At 45.5% G+C, this 18,984-nt stretch overlaps 1 protein-coding gene across 1 annotated transcript in view; it reads left to right on the forward strand.

Annotated features, from left to right (window-relative positions):
• SH3RF2 (SH3 domain containing ring finger 2) overlaps positions 1–18,984 on the forward strand; it is a 71,643-nt gene that overhangs the window by 46,099 nt on the left and 6,560 nt on the right. Inside the window, exons 5-6 of the mRNA XM_074962098.1 lie at positions 13,466–13,560; positions 15,961–16,131. Coding sequence (XP_074818199.1) covers positions 13,466–13,560; positions 15,961–16,131 — 266 coding nt within the window. The remainder of the gene's footprint in view (positions 1–13,465; positions 13,561–15,960; positions 16,132–18,984) is intronic.

The following is an 18,984-nucleotide window of genomic DNA, read 5'->3' on the forward strand; positions in this document are numbered from 1 at the left end:
CTAAGGAACGACCCCAAATGCGAATGTGCAGAGCGTAGGCAAGCACTTGAACACTGCCTGATACAACGGTCCCTGTATTCCCAGGGCACTATTTGAGATAAGTGACATCATCAGACCATGGCTGCAGCTTTAGAGTGACAAGTATGATGATGACCTGCCTCTATAACAAGAAGCACATGTTTACTACAATTAGATCTAGTATTTTACCCAACTGTGTAATCCACTTTAAGTATAATTGGCTGCATTCTAATAGTATTAAAACAAAAAAAAACCCCAACAATAGTTTGTATGTTGCAGTGTCATCTCTGTGCATGTTGCTGTGAAATTAAACCATAAGTACCTCCAGCAAATGCACACACACTATACAGCAACATTGGAGCTCAGATAAGTGCTGGCCTTCAGCAGGGCAAGGAGCCTAGGTACTTCCCCTAAGGGTAAGTCCAACTAAATTAAAACAGGTCCCGCCTCCTTGTAATGCTCCTTTGTTACACCTTACTGGAAATTCCAGTAGATTTCTTCAGAATCCTTCACCTGTTCTCTCTTGGCAGCCCCAGGCCCTAGTGGCCCAGGAGGTTTTGCTTTGTTCTATTGCCTACTTGGCCAATTAGAACCAGCTGAAATTTCCACATGCCGAGACATGATACAAAATAGGCCCCAACACCAAAGTCAAAATCTGAGACTGGATGCAAAACTTTGCACAAATTTGAGGCTGTTCAGATCCATCTTTATGTTGTAACTGACAGGTGACAGTGGAGGTGCTAAACCCTGAAATTTATTCACTAGAGATGGGCCCAAACTCTTGCTCAGTATCCCCTTCTTCCCCTAAAACTTTAGGGAAGCTTGAATCACTCTCTGAAATGGAAGCATTAAGGAGGTGCATTCCTTGAAGCATTCCTGGGTTTAGGTGTGGGTTTTATTTGCTTTCTTAACTCAGTAGGGAGCCTGTCAGTTTCCCCAGTGCATGCTTAGAGACTGGTGATACCTCTGCCTTGGATGATTGCGTGCAGGAAACTGGAGGGTTACATTGGCTTGTTCTGTTTGACTGCAAGTCTGGGAATCTACCGTCAAGACTTTCATTTGCAGCTTCAGAAGGTTTCTTTGCAAGCAGGTTAGTTTTCCCTTTCACCAACTCTTTCTTTATACAATCTAAACTGAAGCTTTGTCTCCAATGCAAAAATAGGTCTGTTTTTACATCAAGATAGGTAACTTGAGACAGCTATTTCACTGGGAAAAAATACACCTAGTTTTGCAGTGAAGATATAGCATAACCTTTTGCTTTGTTTGGAACAAAAAAGATTATTGGGGCTATGGTCTTATTGTATATACTATATAAAATAGATGAGAAAATATTAGGGGAGCCATGTAAGCTCCTAAATGGGGGACAGACTGCATATGTAGTACAGATAAACTAGATGGAGAAGAGACAGAAGATGGAACAACATTCATCTCTCCCTCTTTCACTCCCTAGTGGAAGTTTCTAGCTGTCCTCCTAAGATGAGTGCAGGAAACATGCTTTTCTGCTATAAGGGAGGAAGGATGGGTTTATTTAGATGGAGCAAAAAGAAAAGGAGTACTTGTGGCACCCTAGAGACTAACCAATTTATTTGAGCATAAGCTTTCGTGAGCTACAGCTCACTTCATCGGATGGAGCAAAAATTCATCAGAGAATGAAAGACAATGGGTGAAAGCGTTAGGACCACCAGGCATACTGGCAAATAGTCTGAGTCGCCTGCACGAGAGCTATGCATCATGACAGACATACTCCCTTGCTGGGAGCGAGGGAAAGTCCGCACTCTGGTATCTGAGGCGTCCATTTGAAATATAAAGAGTTTGGGAGCACTCAGTGCCATGGGGCACCACACCTCAAAACGGGAAGCTTCTCTCCTTTCAATGAAAGAAACTGCCCTAGTCAGCATCCTTCTTCTCTGTCTGGGCAGCTGCTCAATCCTAGGCTGGAACAAGTTGTCCTGAGTATGATCTCTGGTGAATTTTGGCCTTTGAGGCAATACACTGTCTCAGGCAGGAGTCCAAGTAGTGGGTTTGTAAGACTCACACAAAAAGACTAGATTGTGGGCAGGCTCACAGGCATCTGAGTTAGCAGAAATTGGGATCACAGAGGGAAAGGTCTCAATCTCTATAGCAATTTTGGAGTGGGGCAAAGTAGACGTGAAAAAAGAATCGGTTATTAGAAACTGAAAAAACAAAAACCCTATTATATCTCCCCCCCGCCAAGAACACCATCCCCTAGATAAATGTTAAGATTATACTTTGAACTGGTCATAAAATAGGAAAATTGTTCATGAAAAACTTCACAAAACATTTGTCACCTTTTTTCCCCATCAAATTTGGGGATTTCCCCCACACACACACACAAACACACACACTTTTTGGGGGTGGGGGGCAACTGTCATTATGCTACATTTGGCCTCAGTCAAAAGGCCACTAGATTTATTACCAGTGCCTCCTCACAGGCCAGTTAGAACTTCAGTATGGTCCTGAAGGAAGTGGTCAGCTATCTCGTCCATGAAAAGACACCTCTTCCCTCCCCACCTTGATAAACAGCTGGATTATGGAGGTGGAAGAGAATTCCAGTCCAAAATAAAGGCATGAGAGGAAAACCCTCTAGCGTCCAGTCTGACTCCATTACTGCCTCAGTGCCTCCAAGGGAGTTGATGATGCTGGAAGTGTGGGAAGAGGATCAATCCCTAATCCCAAGCACCGTTAAGTAAATATGTGTATCTTTAAAACAGAGGCAGGGTCTAGTGGGGATGGGAAGGGTGACACAACACAGCACATACCAGCAAAATAACTCATGTTCGAAAATCCCCACTGGATATCTCTAGTGTCTCCCCAAATCTGCTCTACCTGACTCACTGACACCTTCACTGTGGAGGATCATGTCAGACTCATTTCATTCCATAAAAGGAAATGAACTGGGAGAGACTTCTCTTATCAGCTCTCCTGCCATTGCCAGTAATTGCTGGCACACTGCAACGCTCTCCCTTCCTTTTACTCTTTCGAAGCCACTCACCCTATAGGAGCCAAAGCCAGTTCTAAAAGACTCTGGCCCTCTTTGCCCAGGCATGCCGTGAGCCTCAATGCATGTTGTGAAATCAACCAAACTGAAAAAAAGCCATTGTTCAGTCACTGATCTCAGTCCTTCCTCTCCAATTCCCCAAGAAAATAAAAGAAGCTACAGGGATCTCTTGTTAAACTTCTACACTCATTTCCAGATCCAAACCAAGCCCATCCTGGCAAGTCAGGTAGCAGCAAGGTCAGGGAGCACTTAGCTCGAGGCCACTGCTACCCTTCACCACTAGTCAAGTGGGTCAATGAAAGTGGAGGAGCTCAAGAAACGTGATGGCCAGCATCAAATTTTATATCTTATGTTGTACAAACATGTAGGACTTGAGTTTCAGTTACACTAAGGCCACTTTATGCTGCAAATTGGCAGAAATGGCCCCCTGCAAGTATCCCCTTACTAAGAAGGCTTCCTGGGCCAGTGTGGAGCTGGCGTAAAGGCTTCACATCAGCGCCCAGTGTAGACAGCATATTGAGGACAGATGACAGGAGTTGAAGAGAGGGGGTGGGCTACGGGCCAGGAGAGGACACAGTCAGGACCGGCTCTAGGCACCAGTAAAGCAAGCACGTGCTTGGGGTGGCACAATTCCAGGGCCGGCATTCCGGCGATCCTTTTTTTTTTTTTTTTTTTTTTTTGCTTGGGCAGTTACACTCTCAGAGCTTGGGGAAGCAAAACACCTAGAGCCAGCCATGGACACAGTTATTCCCTGCTTTCAAAGGTGCACAGGGGGGATCCATGGGTAGCAGAGCACAAATGATTACAGCAGCCCTGAGGTTGCTCTTGACCTACAGCTGGTTGGAAACTTTTTGATTAAACTTTTTTCATCAAAAGATGCCATTTTGTCAAAACTGAAGTACTTTGTGAAACCATATTAATTTAGACAGAGGTTTCTATGGGACGGTTTCTCAGATCCAGGGCGGACTTGAGAGAGAGAAAAAGATCAAAAACCTGACCTTTTCAGTCCAAAAATGGATGTTTTGACACAATTTTCTTTTCATTCCAATGCAGAACTAAAACAAAATTTCCAAACCTCAAAAATTGTCACAAAACAGAATCGTCATTAGAGATGGCAGGACACTTGTACCAGAGGCTGGACGTTCCCAGGGCGAGAAAAGATTGCTTAAAGCTAGCTGTTTCCTTCTCCACTTCCACGCATGCCCAAAGGTCAGAACAGAGGAAATGAAAATCAGGGCTAATATGCGGCAGGGAATGAGGTTGGTAACGCAAAAAGCAGTACTTTCTTTTAAATCAGTACTCCACAAATGCCCCGGGCATGGTACTAAGGGGGGGGGCACTACTGCTGGAATCGTTAGCTTTGAGATGAGATAGGAAATTAAAGCTCTGACCATTTTCATCATTAAAGATCCTGTGGTCCTTTTCTCCAGAGTAGGAGGATGAGTCTACTCTGGAGAAAAGCAAATTCCAGCTTAAATGCTTTCTGCTGACCTAAACTTCCTCATGTTAGCAGAATTGCAGAAGCTATTCTTCACTCCCCGTCCTGAGAAAAGCTATGCCACATGAATGGTGCAATATGGCTTCTGTATTTCAGCTTGCAAGTGGCTGCATTTTAGAGGTGGATGAACTGATTCTTGTATTAGTTTCATCCCAGAGCAAATGTTTATGACCAAGTTATAAAGCTGCAAAAGGAGGCTATAATTAAAACTCTTTAATGAAGGCTGCCTATCACCTCGCTCAACTACTTGTGTCCTGTCTTTGAAGACGTGCCAGTACACTGCCTGCTCTATGCCAGCTTGAGTGCCAGCCACCAGGAGTACAAGAGCTCTGTCTCTGAGGCATGCTGTGTTGTATATGTAAAGAGGGCGAGTGGAAAAACAAAGCTGAACTTCATAGGTAGAAATTAGGAGAGTGGAAAAGGACATGAAATCACCTGTATAAAAGCCTGTGGTTTGCTGCTGTTACATACAAGGACTGGATCACAGAAAGCTGCCTGGGTGCCACCTTATAAGAATCCCAAGATACACAGATGAGTGTCTTAAATAAATGAGACCGTCATGCACCAGGGCTCAACAGCACAACCTGTTTGTTATTCTTTCTGAAGTGAATTTTTGTCCCTGTGAAAGACAGTGAGTGGATTGACAGCCCAGGAGACTGCAGCCCCCCCAGTGCACAGAGCAGGTCCACGGCCAGGTAGAGCAATGCTAGCTTCTCCCACACCACCCTATGCAATGGACCTCAGCCTCCCCATCTGTACAAGAGAGATAATAAAATCTCCCTGCCTCTCAGGGTGATGTGAGACTTCATTAATCTCTCTGTGTCTATAAAGCACTTGGAGAGCCTCCAAAGCAAGGTGTTAGAGAGGTGCAAAGGGACCACCTTTGAAGGAGAAAGATTTCATTCTCCTTGTCTCATTTAATCCTTTGTCTCTCTGCTGAAGCTGCAAACAAGCCTAGCAACTGCAGCTGGTCAAAAAATTTCTGCTGAAATAGTTTTTCTCCTCCCCCCAAAAATTTGATTTTCAACTAAAGTGTCTGCTTTCTGAGGAAAATTTCAACTTTTTTCATTCAATCAAATGCCCAAAGATCTACAGTTTTCCATTTGTGCCAGGAAAACAAAATATTTCAGTTAAGACATGCCACTGTGGTGCTGATGAGAGTTGTAGTTTGGTTGCCTTATATCTCCATTCTCCCCTATGGGCTGGACTCCATAGCCCCACTACATCTCCCAGGCTGCACGATAGCCAGGGACTCCCATGATCCATCAGCTCCCCTCACCAAGAAAGGAGATGATGGTGTACGGTGAGCGATGCTGTTTGGCTCCACTCTGTAGAGGAGAATGGGAGCACCAGGCCCCTGACCTACAAATTCCTATGGGAGACACTGTGGCAACATTTCTAAATTAAATTATTTTGGTTTTTTATTTTTTGCCAAAAAGTCAGAGGATAGGGAAAAAAACACATTTCCCAACCAGGGTTGGACTAAGACCACCAACTCATTTAATCAAAAAGCTATTTGATGGCCACACCTTTAAACCACTATCAACCTTAACTGACATCAAACTGGCTACCTAGAGGTGAAAGCCTCTGATCGCATTAGCTGTACCCTGAGTCCCCACCCTGTCCTTCAGCATACAGGTGCAACAGGTTTGAGTTTGTAGCTGTAGGTTTTATTTGATTGGTAGAGCTGATCCTATTTGTCAAAGTATAAACTTACAAAAGAAATGGCTGCAGTTAATTAGCTGAATAATCACAGAGCCCTTTAGGTATTTGTTATGGGCAAGAGTGGAAGTATCCTTGAGAGATCTGTACAACCCATCTTCCTAATTTCACTTCCTATAAGAGGTATATTTGAGAGAGACCCTAACCCAATTGCTCCCATCCCTCTTCACTAGTCCAGATAAAACAGCTGTGTTGCTCAGTGAAGATTTTTCTCTGAAGGCAAGCAAGTGACATCAGTTATCTGCTTGTAGCTAATAAATTACAGGCTGGTTTAGCAGACTGCACTGGCTCGGAGACAAACACAGATAAGAAAAATTAGTGACATAGCCTCTTGGGTTGATGACCCCCATCCACAGCCTGTCCCTTTCCAAATTAGAATTAATCGGCTCTGTTCTGAAGTTTCGTCTCCTCAGAGCTGTTTATCAAGCAGCATGTGACAAATGGGAGCCCGTGGAGGATATCCCAACACAGGCACACTAGCAGACAGCTGGATATGGGTTACCTGCCAATGCATACTAGCATACTCCTGCAACTCATGCAAGCACAAGGTAACCAGGTCAAAACACCTTGGGGTTCAAGCAGACCCCAAGATTGAAGGTGAACAGGGCAGTAATAACCTGCTTTCTCCAGATTCCACTATTTCAACACCATTTCCTGCTTCCTCCTGTTAAGTACATTGCTCTTAAAGGGTTAATATGTTTAAGCCCTGGGTTGTTACAAACAGCAGTCAAAATTCTGCTCTCAACTACAGGCAGGAACCACGCAGTGTACTGGCACTTCTTAAGCCAATGGGGTAAAACAGAGAATGCAATTTGCCCCAGAACCCCTTTCCCTCACACAGGTAAGTGTTTGCCTCTTACCCCTACATGAGAAAGGAAGTTTTGTCCACACCGTTACCATGTAAGTGAGGCAGAGCTGAAAAATTAAATACAAAATGCATACAGTACTTGGAAAAGGTGGAGATATGCAAATAGGTTAGAAGGAAATAAAAACTGCTACATACAAGAAAAGTTTGGCTTATGAATGCTGAAAAATAGCCAGATGGTGAATCAGTAAGTTTTTATTACTACCTCAAAGGTGAACAGTTCTGAGGTTGGGCTTATTATTAGTCAGATCGCATATGTAAGTTACTGCATCTTGACTAGATGTGGCTTAGGGCAATGACAACTATTAAGGTCCTCTAACCTACGCAAATATCTTACTTGCCAGCTACCAAGTCATAGGCAGTCTTGTCTAATGGTTAGAGCAAGAGTCTAGCCTACCACTTAGAGCTGAATCTAGATGGGGCAGCTCCAGGAATAAAGCCAAGGGTCATAGCCAGGAGTCAGAAACCAAAGCCTTAGCTGCAGGGTTAGCTGGAATCACAGTCAGAAGGTGGAGCCAAGGGTCTGAGGCGGGCGTCAGAGGTCAGGAAGGAGCAGGAGCAGGAGCAAGACTAGAGACAGTGGAAGCAGGGGCAGAACTGAGCGTAGCTGCAGGCTAGGAAAGCATTGAGCAGCCACTGGACTGCTGCTGCTGCTGGCAAGGCTTGGTATCACGCTGCAGGTGTCTGTAGAAAATCCGGTGATGCAGTCAGACAGTTTCTATCAGGACCAGCTGTGCTCAATGGGTTCCCAAGAGACTAGCTCTGCTGCAGGCTGGACCCTGACAGTACCCGCCCCCCCTTCAAGGGTGCCTCCTAAGGACCATAGGTCCTGGTCTTGGGGGGTTTTTCTGATGGAAGGCACATATGAGTTCTAGAGCATAGACTTTTTCCTACAACTCCCATGACTCCCTTATCCATCAACAGATTAACCAAATCAGGGGTGCTCTTGTGCTGAGTTGGAATGTTGTGAACCCGGGCAAAGTCTAAGTCCATGAAATTGTTGGAGGGCCCCAAAGTCCACAAGCCCCCTCAGCTTTACCTCCGATATGGTGGGATGTTGTAACCAGAGAGGGAGTTGGAGGGCACTAGCACGGTGTCCCATCACAGCTGGGGTACAAGTTCCTGGAGTGAGGGGGGGCAGGAAACATAAGCTCAGCCAGACCCCCTTATCAGGGCTGAGGCCTGGAGTCTTTCTAGTCAAGACACAGCTGGATTCCTAACAGGGCATCCCAAAGCGTGGTGTCCAAATTCCCCATAATACAGGCATATCCCCAAAGCAAGATGCCAGCCCTTTTCTGCATCAGAGGCAAGGCTGAACCCAGCTGACCTGCCTGGGCCACTGTAATGAGAACAGGAGAGGGGACTGGGAACTTGACTCTCTCTCCAGGAGATGTTTGGTTAGGGGGTCATTGACCAATCAACTTGACCAAGACATCCAGGATGGATGGTGGCTCCACCCGTGCCAACTCATCCTTGATTTGCTCACTTAGGGCATGTCGGAAATGGTAGCGCTGTGCCACCTCATTCAGCATTTGCTGCTAGAACTCTGCAACAAGTTTGGTGATCAACCTATTTCCCCGGCACGGCCCCCGAAGCAGGTTCTCGGCAGATCGTGTGCAATTTGGATCATCAAACACAATTGCCGTAGCTCAGACAAACACTTGAAACTGCCCCAGCAGGGGTCTAGAAGTCTCCAGGAGGGGAGACACAGAGGCCAAGGCCTCCCCAGTTAGCAGACTAATAATAAGCTCTACTCGGGTCTGGTCAGTGGAGAACAACTGGGGCCGAAGCATAAACAGGAGCCAGCATTCCACAGAACTTGTTATAGTACCCAGCAAACTTACCCGGGATTGGAATCTCTGACTCCCTAGAAGCCAGGATGGCAGCTACTGGCAGGATGGCTTGAGCCCATAGAGCTGCAAGGCCATAATCTGGGCCTGTAGGGTCTGCAAGATCCCACAATGTTTGGCAGGAGCACAGTTGCCTCTTCAGAATCCATCTAAAGGGAAGTCCAGCCACTTACCCAACCGTGTTCAATCTTTTGAGCTGCTCAGACTGTCAGCGACCAAGTCATGAGCGGTCTGGCCTAGTGATTGAAGCAAGAGTCCAGTCTGTCATTTATCACTGAAGCCAGATGTGGCAGATCCAGGAGCGGAGCCAAGGGTCATAGCTGGGAGTCAGAGACTAAAGCCTAAGCCAAAGGGTTAACCAGAGTCGCAGTCAGAAAGTGGAGCCGAGGGTCTTGGCTGGGTGTCAGAAGTCAGGAAGTCGCTGGGGGCTGGAGCAGGCACAGGCTGGAGCAGAAGCAGGAGCAAGGCTAGAGACAGTGGACCAAGTGCAACTTTTGGCTAGGAATGTGTTGAGAAGCCACTGGACTGCTGCTGCTCCTATTGGGTTCCGGGAAGCAGGCGGGCACAAGCCCGCCCATTGCTAAAGGACCCTCCCCAGCCTGAGGGGAGGATCCACAAGGATCAGGAACTCAAATAATTACGGGGGACAGCCAAAAATGTAACGGGGCAGGTGTGAAGGTCAAAGGGTCAAACAAAGGGAACCTGAAGGGGACACTGACAGGGCTGGCTCCAGCTTTTTTGCCGCCCCAAGCGGCGAAGGGGGGGAAAAAAAAACAAGCCTGGTTGAGCTGCCGCCGAAGTGCGGCTGAAGAGGGAGAGAGGGACTGCAGGGCCTGCCGCCGAATTGCCGCCAAAGACCCGGACGTGCCGCCCCGATGACGGACAGAGTGCTGCCCCTTTCTATTGGCTGCCCCAGGCACCTGCTTCCTTCGCTGGTGCCTGGAGCCGGCCCTGGACACCGAGCATGGACTGCTGCTGCTGCGGCCACTGCAGAGTCTAGATATCAGGTTGCAGGAATTGGCAGCCAATCAGGTAGCACAGTCAATCAGACAGCTTCCATCAGGGCCAGCTGTGCTCCTTTGGGTTGCCAGGAGGCTGGATCTGCTGCAGGCTTACACATGACATTGCTCTTGACTGGCTTATCAGAAGCCAACAGTAGGGTTGTGGGTTTTTTCCTGGCCCTGTAATTTCATCCCTTCTTAGCAAGTCACCTCAAAGAAAAAAAACAAAATGTTTATACTTTAAGAAATTCATGACCATAATAGAAGAGATTTCCAGAGCTCTCTGATGAAAACATTCAGAATGTCTGGAACAAAACATCTGAGGACCAGCAAAATGTATTGTCCCTTGAGCGAACTTGGCTCTACATTAACTCTTCGGTCAATAAATCTTGACATTCTTCTCAAGAGGAGCCAATATCTGCCTATCTTTCTACATCATCCTAAACCCTCCCATGCAACATATGACATGACAAGATTACTCTGTTTTTACTGAATCATCTTTAAAGGCAGGATATCGAGGGATTCATAGCTGGGAAGCATGTGTCATTTTTGTAGCTGCTGTGTGGTGGCATGAGGGTGGGAAGTTCAAGAATTACAGAAAATGGATGCGTGGGAATATGCCTGCCTTAACCCATGTCGAATACAAAATGCTTCACACCAAGAGAAAATGTGGGCTGCTAAATACTGTGATAGTTTAAGGACCTTACCTCTAGTGCGCTTGTTGAATCCCACTGCACTCCTTAGAATATGACAATCTCAGGATTTCTCACGTTGGCGGGATAGGGGCATGGAAACAGAGGGAAGAACCAGAGATACTTTTCAATGCCATAAATGTTAGGAGTGAGCCTAACACTGTTCAGGACTGGTGCTAAAACAAACATGGCTTTACTCACCAAAGAGGCGAATCAGAGAAGCTGAGAAAAGAGGAAAACAGATCATAAGTTACTTCATAAGATAACCTTTCTGGCTAACGGGCTTGTATCCCTTTAACCCACGACTTTTTTCTTCAAGGGGCATTGCAGGGAAGAGACAGTGACCCATTTATTGATAAAAGCTTCCTGAATGTCCACAGGCAAGTCACTAAGGGTACGTCAGCACTGCAGTTGGGGGTGTAATTGCAGCCCCTGTAGACATACCTGTGCTAGCTTTAATGTAGCGAGGTCAGGTACCAATAGCAGTGAAGAAGCAGCAGCAGCATGGGCTGTACAAGCCCACCTGGGTATGTACTCAGGCAGCTAGCCTGTGCTGCTATGGCTTTCCTGCTATTGCTATATGAGCTAGTTAAATTAAAGCTAGCTTGGTTACATCTATACATATTGCAATCACACCCCTGACTGCAGTGGAGAGGTACTGTTAGTTTCTCTGGGCTTCAGTTCCCCAGGAGAGGAGAACAGCATAGCCCTAATGTCACCGGGAAGTTGTAAGGATAAAGACATTAAAGACTGAGAGGCACTCAGATTCTATGGTAATAGGGCTAGATCAGTATGATTGATAGATAACTGGTGAAAGCTGGGATTTGTAAAGGTTTCTTCTTTCCCTTCTCCTGGACTTTCTTTTCACTTACACTGTGAATAGCAGCCCATCTCCTAGCAGTGACTCTGGCAGCACAGACTCCAGGAATGCTAGTCTTATGGGAGATGAAACAGGCAGCCCGACATCAGTGGTGAAAGCAGCAGCAGCAGTGTTTGGAAATCTCTAGGCAGGAACTTTTGCCTCAACAGCAGCTCTGGAAGGGACTTGTATTAAACATGACCACCAACAATTGCTTTGACAACAGTCACAGATTCAGGCCCCTCGCCCCAACATGAGAGAATCACATGAGAAAAGTGCATACTGGGTGTTAGGATGACTGGTACATTGGGACCGTGGCAGGAAGGAGGTGTTCCCTCAACAATAGTCACATCATTTGTGGAATTATGACCTCTAAAAGACCCCACTTCCCAAACTATTCTGCAGCTTGCTGTGTGCCATGTGGTTATCACCTGCCACCCCAGAAGTGGCTGCATGTCAGTGGAGCTTTGTGTATGTATGTGTGAAATGCTTTTTGATCCCTTAGGATGATATGCACCCTATAAATACCAGATAATAATAATAATAATTAATAAATACTGTTGTTATTGCTGCAAGCTCCCTGACACAAGGACTGTCTTATTTGTGTATCATACACAGCCAAACACTTGGTTGGAGTTTAGTAAGCGAAATTATGATTATACAGTCCCACTCACCTGACTGAGGTGATATTCTTCCCCCTGGTTATCACACTTGAGATTTTAAATAACATTTTGTCAACCCCTGCCAGCTCCTCTTCCCTTCTAGGTTTCATGCCTGGAGTGCATATCAGTCCCAACAAATGAATCAAGGACTCGCCCTGTTGTAGAAGTAATCCAAAAGGAAAGAGAAAAAAAAACCAAAAAGAGGAATGAACTCCACCACCCTTGAGCGGATCTCATATTTATATGATCAGCCATGATTACAGATTTAGGGGATTGGGGGCTCAGACATAACATTTGAAAGTCATGGCTGTTAGGTGACGTTTATTCTGTTTAATCAGTGTGCTGAAAATCTCCACAAACACAAGATTAGCCCTCCTAATAAACCTGTAGCTTGGAACCTTGCCAGCAATAGGAAAGTATCTACCTGGCCATTTTTCTGTGCCAGGCAGCAGTAGCACTAAGGGCAGAACCAGCTCCACCCATAAGCTGGAGAACTGAATCAAAAAATGATGATGTATTGAATTCCAAAAGTAGGCAAAACGCTACTCTGCCTCCGTTTTAAAGTATGTGGGGCTGATTATCCTCTTACTTACACCAGTGTAAATGAGGAATAGCTCCCCTGAAGGCCGTGGAGTAACATAGCTGTAAAACCAGTGTAAGTCAGGGGAAAATCAGGCCCTATGTGTGAGTGCAAGTCCAATAGGGGCTAGTGAAAGGTGCCGGGCTGACAACCCTCGAAATTAGACACTACTCTTTACTCACAGAATGGCATAGCATTGGCAGTGACAATGCAAGCTTCCTCCTCACTGACCCACCTATGTACATCAGCGTTGAGGTAGAAAGGCCACCTTCAGAGATGAACGGGTAGTAGCTTAAGTTTCCATGACCCATGCAGCTTTTGGACATCTCTGCTGTGACTGACAGCAAGGTTGCCATAGGCATCTACTGTGATGTAGACAAGAGGTTTGGAATGTAGATAACCTGTCCACTAGGAAATGAATTGAGACAACAGTCCGCTGAAGAGATGGCAGCAATCACTACTGAACAGGGCTGGAATTCAGTCTGTCCCCATCCCTACACAAACCTTTCTGTGATATTCAAGGCCATTGGGGTAATAAAGCAACAGAACACTTTTGTGAAACAGGGCATGTTTCCTGGCTGTGGTGGCAAATGATTGTGGGGTCGTTTCACACTCTTCACAGTGGGGTTCCGATGGCTGAGGGAGCCTAAACTCAAGGTCATTTTATTCAACTTACTTTGTTTCCATTTTTCATTGCAGGTCAGCGCTTCTTATTATACTGCACCAGGATCCCTGGGGCACTCAACTGCCATCGTCACCCTTCCGCATCTTCAGCAACACATATCAGCTAATATGTACATATGAGTATTGAAACTTTGTTGCTTTTGTTTCAGAGGGTGGCAGGGAGCTTGACTCGTGAAAGCCCATCTCAGATATATGGCATCTCATTTTCAGTGGGGCTTCTGGGGGCTTACCCAGCCAAGGCAGAATGGACACTAAGTGTTTTCCTGAAGTAACACGCCGATGAGGAGCTAAAATCAGATTAGAAGCTGTGATTCTTTGGACTCCTAGTTCTTTCTTACGCATTCTAGCCACCAGATCACTGAGCCCTAGTAAAACTCTTGAACTCACAGCCTGACTCTTAGGCCAGTGAAAGGACATAGCACTGTAGAAAAATAAAGATAGAATATTGGCAGCACACAAGGGCTTTTCATAGATTTTGAGTGCTTTTGCTCACTTTAAATTAGTATGATCTTCATATTTCAGTTACTACAATCCTAACACTGTGGGTTTTTGTACCTGATTGTTTATCTCTTTCCAATGCCTGTTGAATTACTGATGTGTTTCTACATTTTCAAACCAAAAATTCTTTAAAAGTGAACTGAAATGCTCTTTAAATTTAACTAATTATTTTAATTAAGAAACGATTTAAAAGTTAATTGATTTTTAAAACAAATCATTCAAAGAAAAATACATGTCGAGTTAAAATTTGCAAATAAATATATGGCAGTTGTTGTCTGTCTGTCTCCTGGACAAGAATCAGCAGCCTAGCTCTCATTATGAGCAACCCTACAATAACAAACAAGCATGAATGCAGTCTACTGCTCATGAGCAGTTCTATATTGAAAATCGAGATCCTGATCCTGCAAAGATAAATACATATTAGGAAGGTGTATAACTTTGAATTATTCTCATGCATAAACTTACATACACAGACCCTGATCCTTCAAAGATTTACACACATGCTTACTTTAGATCCATGAGTAATCCTGATGACCTGAAATGGGAATATACAAGGGGTTGCAATTAAGCACATGTGGAAGAATTTGCAGAATTAGGGCCATACTGAAGTGTTGGTAGGATTGGGTCCCTAATTTGGACCGTTCATTGCTCAGAACCTACAGTAACAAACTAGCATGAGTGCAAGCTACCACCTAAGAGCGGTATTTCAATTAAAAAAAATAAACCACTGGGGAGTTAGAGCAGGTCTGAATTTAGCCCCATCTGCACAAATAATAGAAGGAAAAATCCTCATATAAGGAAAGACATTTCAATTTCAAACTTCCAAATGGTTGTTATGACCAACAGAGAGAGAACAATCGCTTTTAAGAACTAGCAAAAAGTCCTTGACAGTCTCCTTTTTTTTAATAACTCTTGGTTTTGAGGTGATGATAGTTGCTGTAGCATCTGCTACTCAGATTAATATTTGAAAACAGACCACATCCTACTTGGGAGAAGAAAAAAAAACCAATGCAATTAGATAAAATGTGTGTCTCCTTGGAGACAAATAAAAGTTCTTTTTTTAAAAAAAGCCACAGGCCCTTGGGAAAAGGGTAAAATTGAAAAACAGGTGGATGAGATTTTTGATGTTTTGTTTTCCTTATTTTTTGCCATTCTGTCTCATGAGGCCCCCTGATGAGAACAAGCGATCTCATTACACAACTGGAATCAGTGGGGTTTTTTTGTTTTGTTTTGTTTTTTAAACACAGCTCTCTGAGCAGGTTTGCTAAGCAGGAGAGACAGGCTGCAGGGAGCCCCCAAACACTTGTACAGGAGACAGCCATAACTTGGCAGTACATGCTGAGGAAAGCAAAGTAGATGGGGGCGGTATCTGGCTAATGCTTTCTATGGAGCTCACAGTCCCTTTGGGTGTGTCTGGGTGAGATTATAACCAACAGACGCTGGCAGGAAGACCCAGGTTAACAAGTCCTGTTGCTGACCACATACTGATCCCATTGTACCTTTCAAAGATATAATGCCTCCTTGACACAGTCTTTTGGGTGGTGCACCTCACCTGCGCTCTAGTGCTGCTCTGCTTTGGAAGAGGCATAACTCCATCCCTAATCAGTTATTTCAGTGGAGTATTCACGGTTGGAGAATAAAAACAGCCCCCTCCATCCCCAATACTGGGCCCCGTTGGCTGAGACTGACAGTTCTAGGTCAAAAAATGTTGACAAAGACTGCTTCATTCCTGGTAGCTTTTCTTTTATTCATATCCCCCCTGGCCTTAAGATGTAAGCAGTTACCTTCCTACAAAGCCTTTCCACATTCATGACAGCACCCAGATATATGATGCGAGTGCCAGCTGAAGATGCTTCAGGCAATAGGCTCTGCTCACACAGAACCAACAGCATCAGCTCCCAGAATGATTAGAAACAGGATTGTTGTGTCATCTCCTATCCTTACGGCACACGGGGGAGGCAACTTTTCCATAGTGCATGTCTGTGCTTCTCTAATTTCCTGTGTATCACCAGGTGCGTCGCTCTACACTCCTACACCGCTCATGGACCGGAGGAGCTGGATTTGCAGAAGGGAGAAGGTGTTCGTGTTTTCGGGAAGTACCATGAAGGCTGGCTCAGGGGAATGTCATTGGTCACTGGAAGAGTTGGGATCTTCCCCAGTAACTATGTCGTCCCCCTTTTCAGGTCTGATTTCCTTATGTGAAATAACCTATTTGTAGAAGGAGTGGTACAGTGGGTAATCCTGGGGGGCATATAATGAAAGAAGCTCACTGCCTGGCTCCAGGGCAGTGAGATGGTCCTAGAACATTGATCATGGCTGTCAGCACCATGGGTATATGGAATGCTGTCCTGCTGCCACCCCTCCGGAATAACTGGATCTCATTTCACATTATCCCCTTCTGTACTATACCATTGGCCACATGCGCTATATGTGCTTTCACCTCCCTCTGAAGATCAGGCACTGGCCACCACCAGCTGTAAGATACCCAATTGGATGGATCAGGGTTCTCACAGGAATTGCCGTATGGTCCAGATAAGATGAACAGATGAGCAGTATTGCGACATCCTTCATTCGTCTCTTTTGAATCTGAAATGTCAACAGTGTAATGCAGTCAGAAGCCCTTTTCAATACTGCTCAGTCCACTCCAGGATTTAAGGAAACCCTGTTTAGTAACATGCGGCAACATGCTTAGTTATTTTGGCGCCAAAGAGCCATCAGGAACCACAGGGTCTCTCTGTGCCCAGCGGCCTCAAGAAAGAATCCCCTTTATATTTGTTTCAAGACCCTACTGGAATCAAAGCACTGTCGTCAGAGCAGCTGTTTGCTCCAAGCGTTGGAAGGTGTTGACCTAACGATATAAAAAAGTGCATTCGCAACCCCCTAAAGTCAAGTGAGTACCTAGGCAACATCTTTTAGGAACATCGTGGCTTTTTTTTTAAGCAGAGATTCCACTGCTAAAAAATGCATTGTGGATTGCTTCAGCTTCTTTTCTCTCTTACAAGCAAGGCAGGGATGGACACCAGAGTAAAGCGGGAGAGCGACCTGCAGAGATGAACAGCTAAGGACTTGTGGGGATGATTTCCAAACCTACCCACTTTCCTTTCATCTGTGACCACATCAAAGCAGCACAGCCCCTTTTACAGATGCAACAGCCTATCTATCACTCAAGGGTGTGAATGCCACGGTGGGAGCGGAATTGTCTGGGCTGATCCAAGGAATAGGGAGATGAAGTAATGCATGTGAAAATGAAGCTTGAGTGTCAGAGACGGGAGGGAGTGCCAGGAGGGAGTCTATTGGTTTGCTGAACAGTCTGCCAACGGGAACAGTGCCACCCTTTGGTTATTCAAAACTGGACTAGAGAAAGCACTCTAGCATGTACCTGCAGCCATAAAAACTCAGGTAAATACCACTTCCCTACTCCAGGGAGGTGTTGTGAGGGTAAATACGTGAAAGATTGCAAGGTGCTCGGTACTATGGTGATAGGTGCTGTACAAATCCAATTGACTGATTTATAGATATCAATAGATAGCACCTCGAGATGTGGTTGGTCAGCACTTAGAAAGGAGACTGTCACAGGAGGGGCTGCCCCACACCAGCGCTAGGAGTAGCTCCCCAAACAAAAGTTCTCCCCATCTTGATTTCATATAAATGGGTCCAACGAGAAAGCTCATCCTTTCTGGATCATGAGCAGTGTAACGTAGGGCCTTTATTCGTCATTGCCCTGCACTCTGCACAGTCACTTACCCAACTGCAAAGTGAAGTAAAACACTCCCATCCTCGTCTAGGAGCATTTTACACTGGTGTAAACAGCCCTGTCTGATGCAGAGCAATGGGGAATGAGACCCTCTGTCCTCTAGACTTTCCCCCACTGTTGCCCCCACTTTTCAGATACAGCAGCCAAGCCTGGAAGGTGCACAAGCCCTATCTGCATCTGCTTCCCAACTGCTTAAACCCTTCATGCCTAGTTCAAAAACTCAGCACACATGACAGGGAAAATGAGGTCTGGGGATTTAATCCTAGCTAGGCAGTCACCCACACAACTGCCTGGGACTTCCTAGTTCCAAAAGGATAGCATGCCCTATCTCAGAAACTTTGCCAGGAACTGAGTACCTCACCACTGAGGAAAGGTCAGACCAGCTCAAGGTGTGTGTTGCCCTCTAGTGGCAGAGCAGAGATAAGCCGGAATTCTGATACACGGATAACATGAGCTTCTCCTCTGGCTCCTGCCCAAGATGCCTGTGCTTTAACAACAGAAGTTGAGTTCTATGTTAATGTATGGCCATGAAGTCCAGTGCAGCTAGCATGCCCTAGAGACTGCAAAGTCCTGGAAAGCCACAGACACATTACAAACTCCAGGGTGGTGTGAGAAGCAAGTATTGGGGATTTGCAGGTGGCTCCCAGTCTGGTGAGTCACTCCTGAACCAGTGCCCCAGGATGGTGTGAAGGGATGCTGCCTTTTGGATGAAGGAGTGATCAGCTATGGGAGTGTGCCTCAGTTTGGATTATGTGAAAACTTATCAAGGAACTCAGGCTTTGACCCACTGAAATAGCCTAATGGTGGCCTAACTCCCTCCACATTATCTCTGACATTGACAGATAGACTCTGGCTCCTTTTTCTTTTCCTGCTTATATTTCACTGTGTTAAATTCTCAGTTCAGACTGAAGATGATGCTGCTGCTTTGATCCCAGCATTAGCCCTCCCTGATTTAAAGGGAGCCAGTGATTATTCTTTGTCTCTTTGGCTCATTTCTCTGCGATACAACCTCTGATAACACCATGGCCCCAACTCCCTGCTAAACAGAGCAAACAAACAATCCAACACAAAGCCCAGCTACCCTAAAGTCACCTCAGCCATAAGCACCAATTTTGGAGCTGCTCTTCTGTATCCTCCTTTGGACAGTTCATCATAATAAATTGACGCGCCAGTTATTTTGATAAATCGCCACTCTGTTATTAAACCATAAATCATTCTTCTACTGTCCGAGAGAGTCATGGGAAGGGAAAGAGAAGGGTCAGAAGGAGCCGTCTTTTCCCTT

This window comes from Natator depressus, chromosome 8 (assembly GCF_965152275.1).
Source record: "Natator depressus isolate rNatDep1 chromosome 8, rNatDep2.hap1, whole genome shotgun sequence".
In the NCBI taxonomy this organism is placed as follows: Eukaryota; Metazoa; Chordata; order Testudines; family Cheloniidae; genus Natator; species Natator depressus.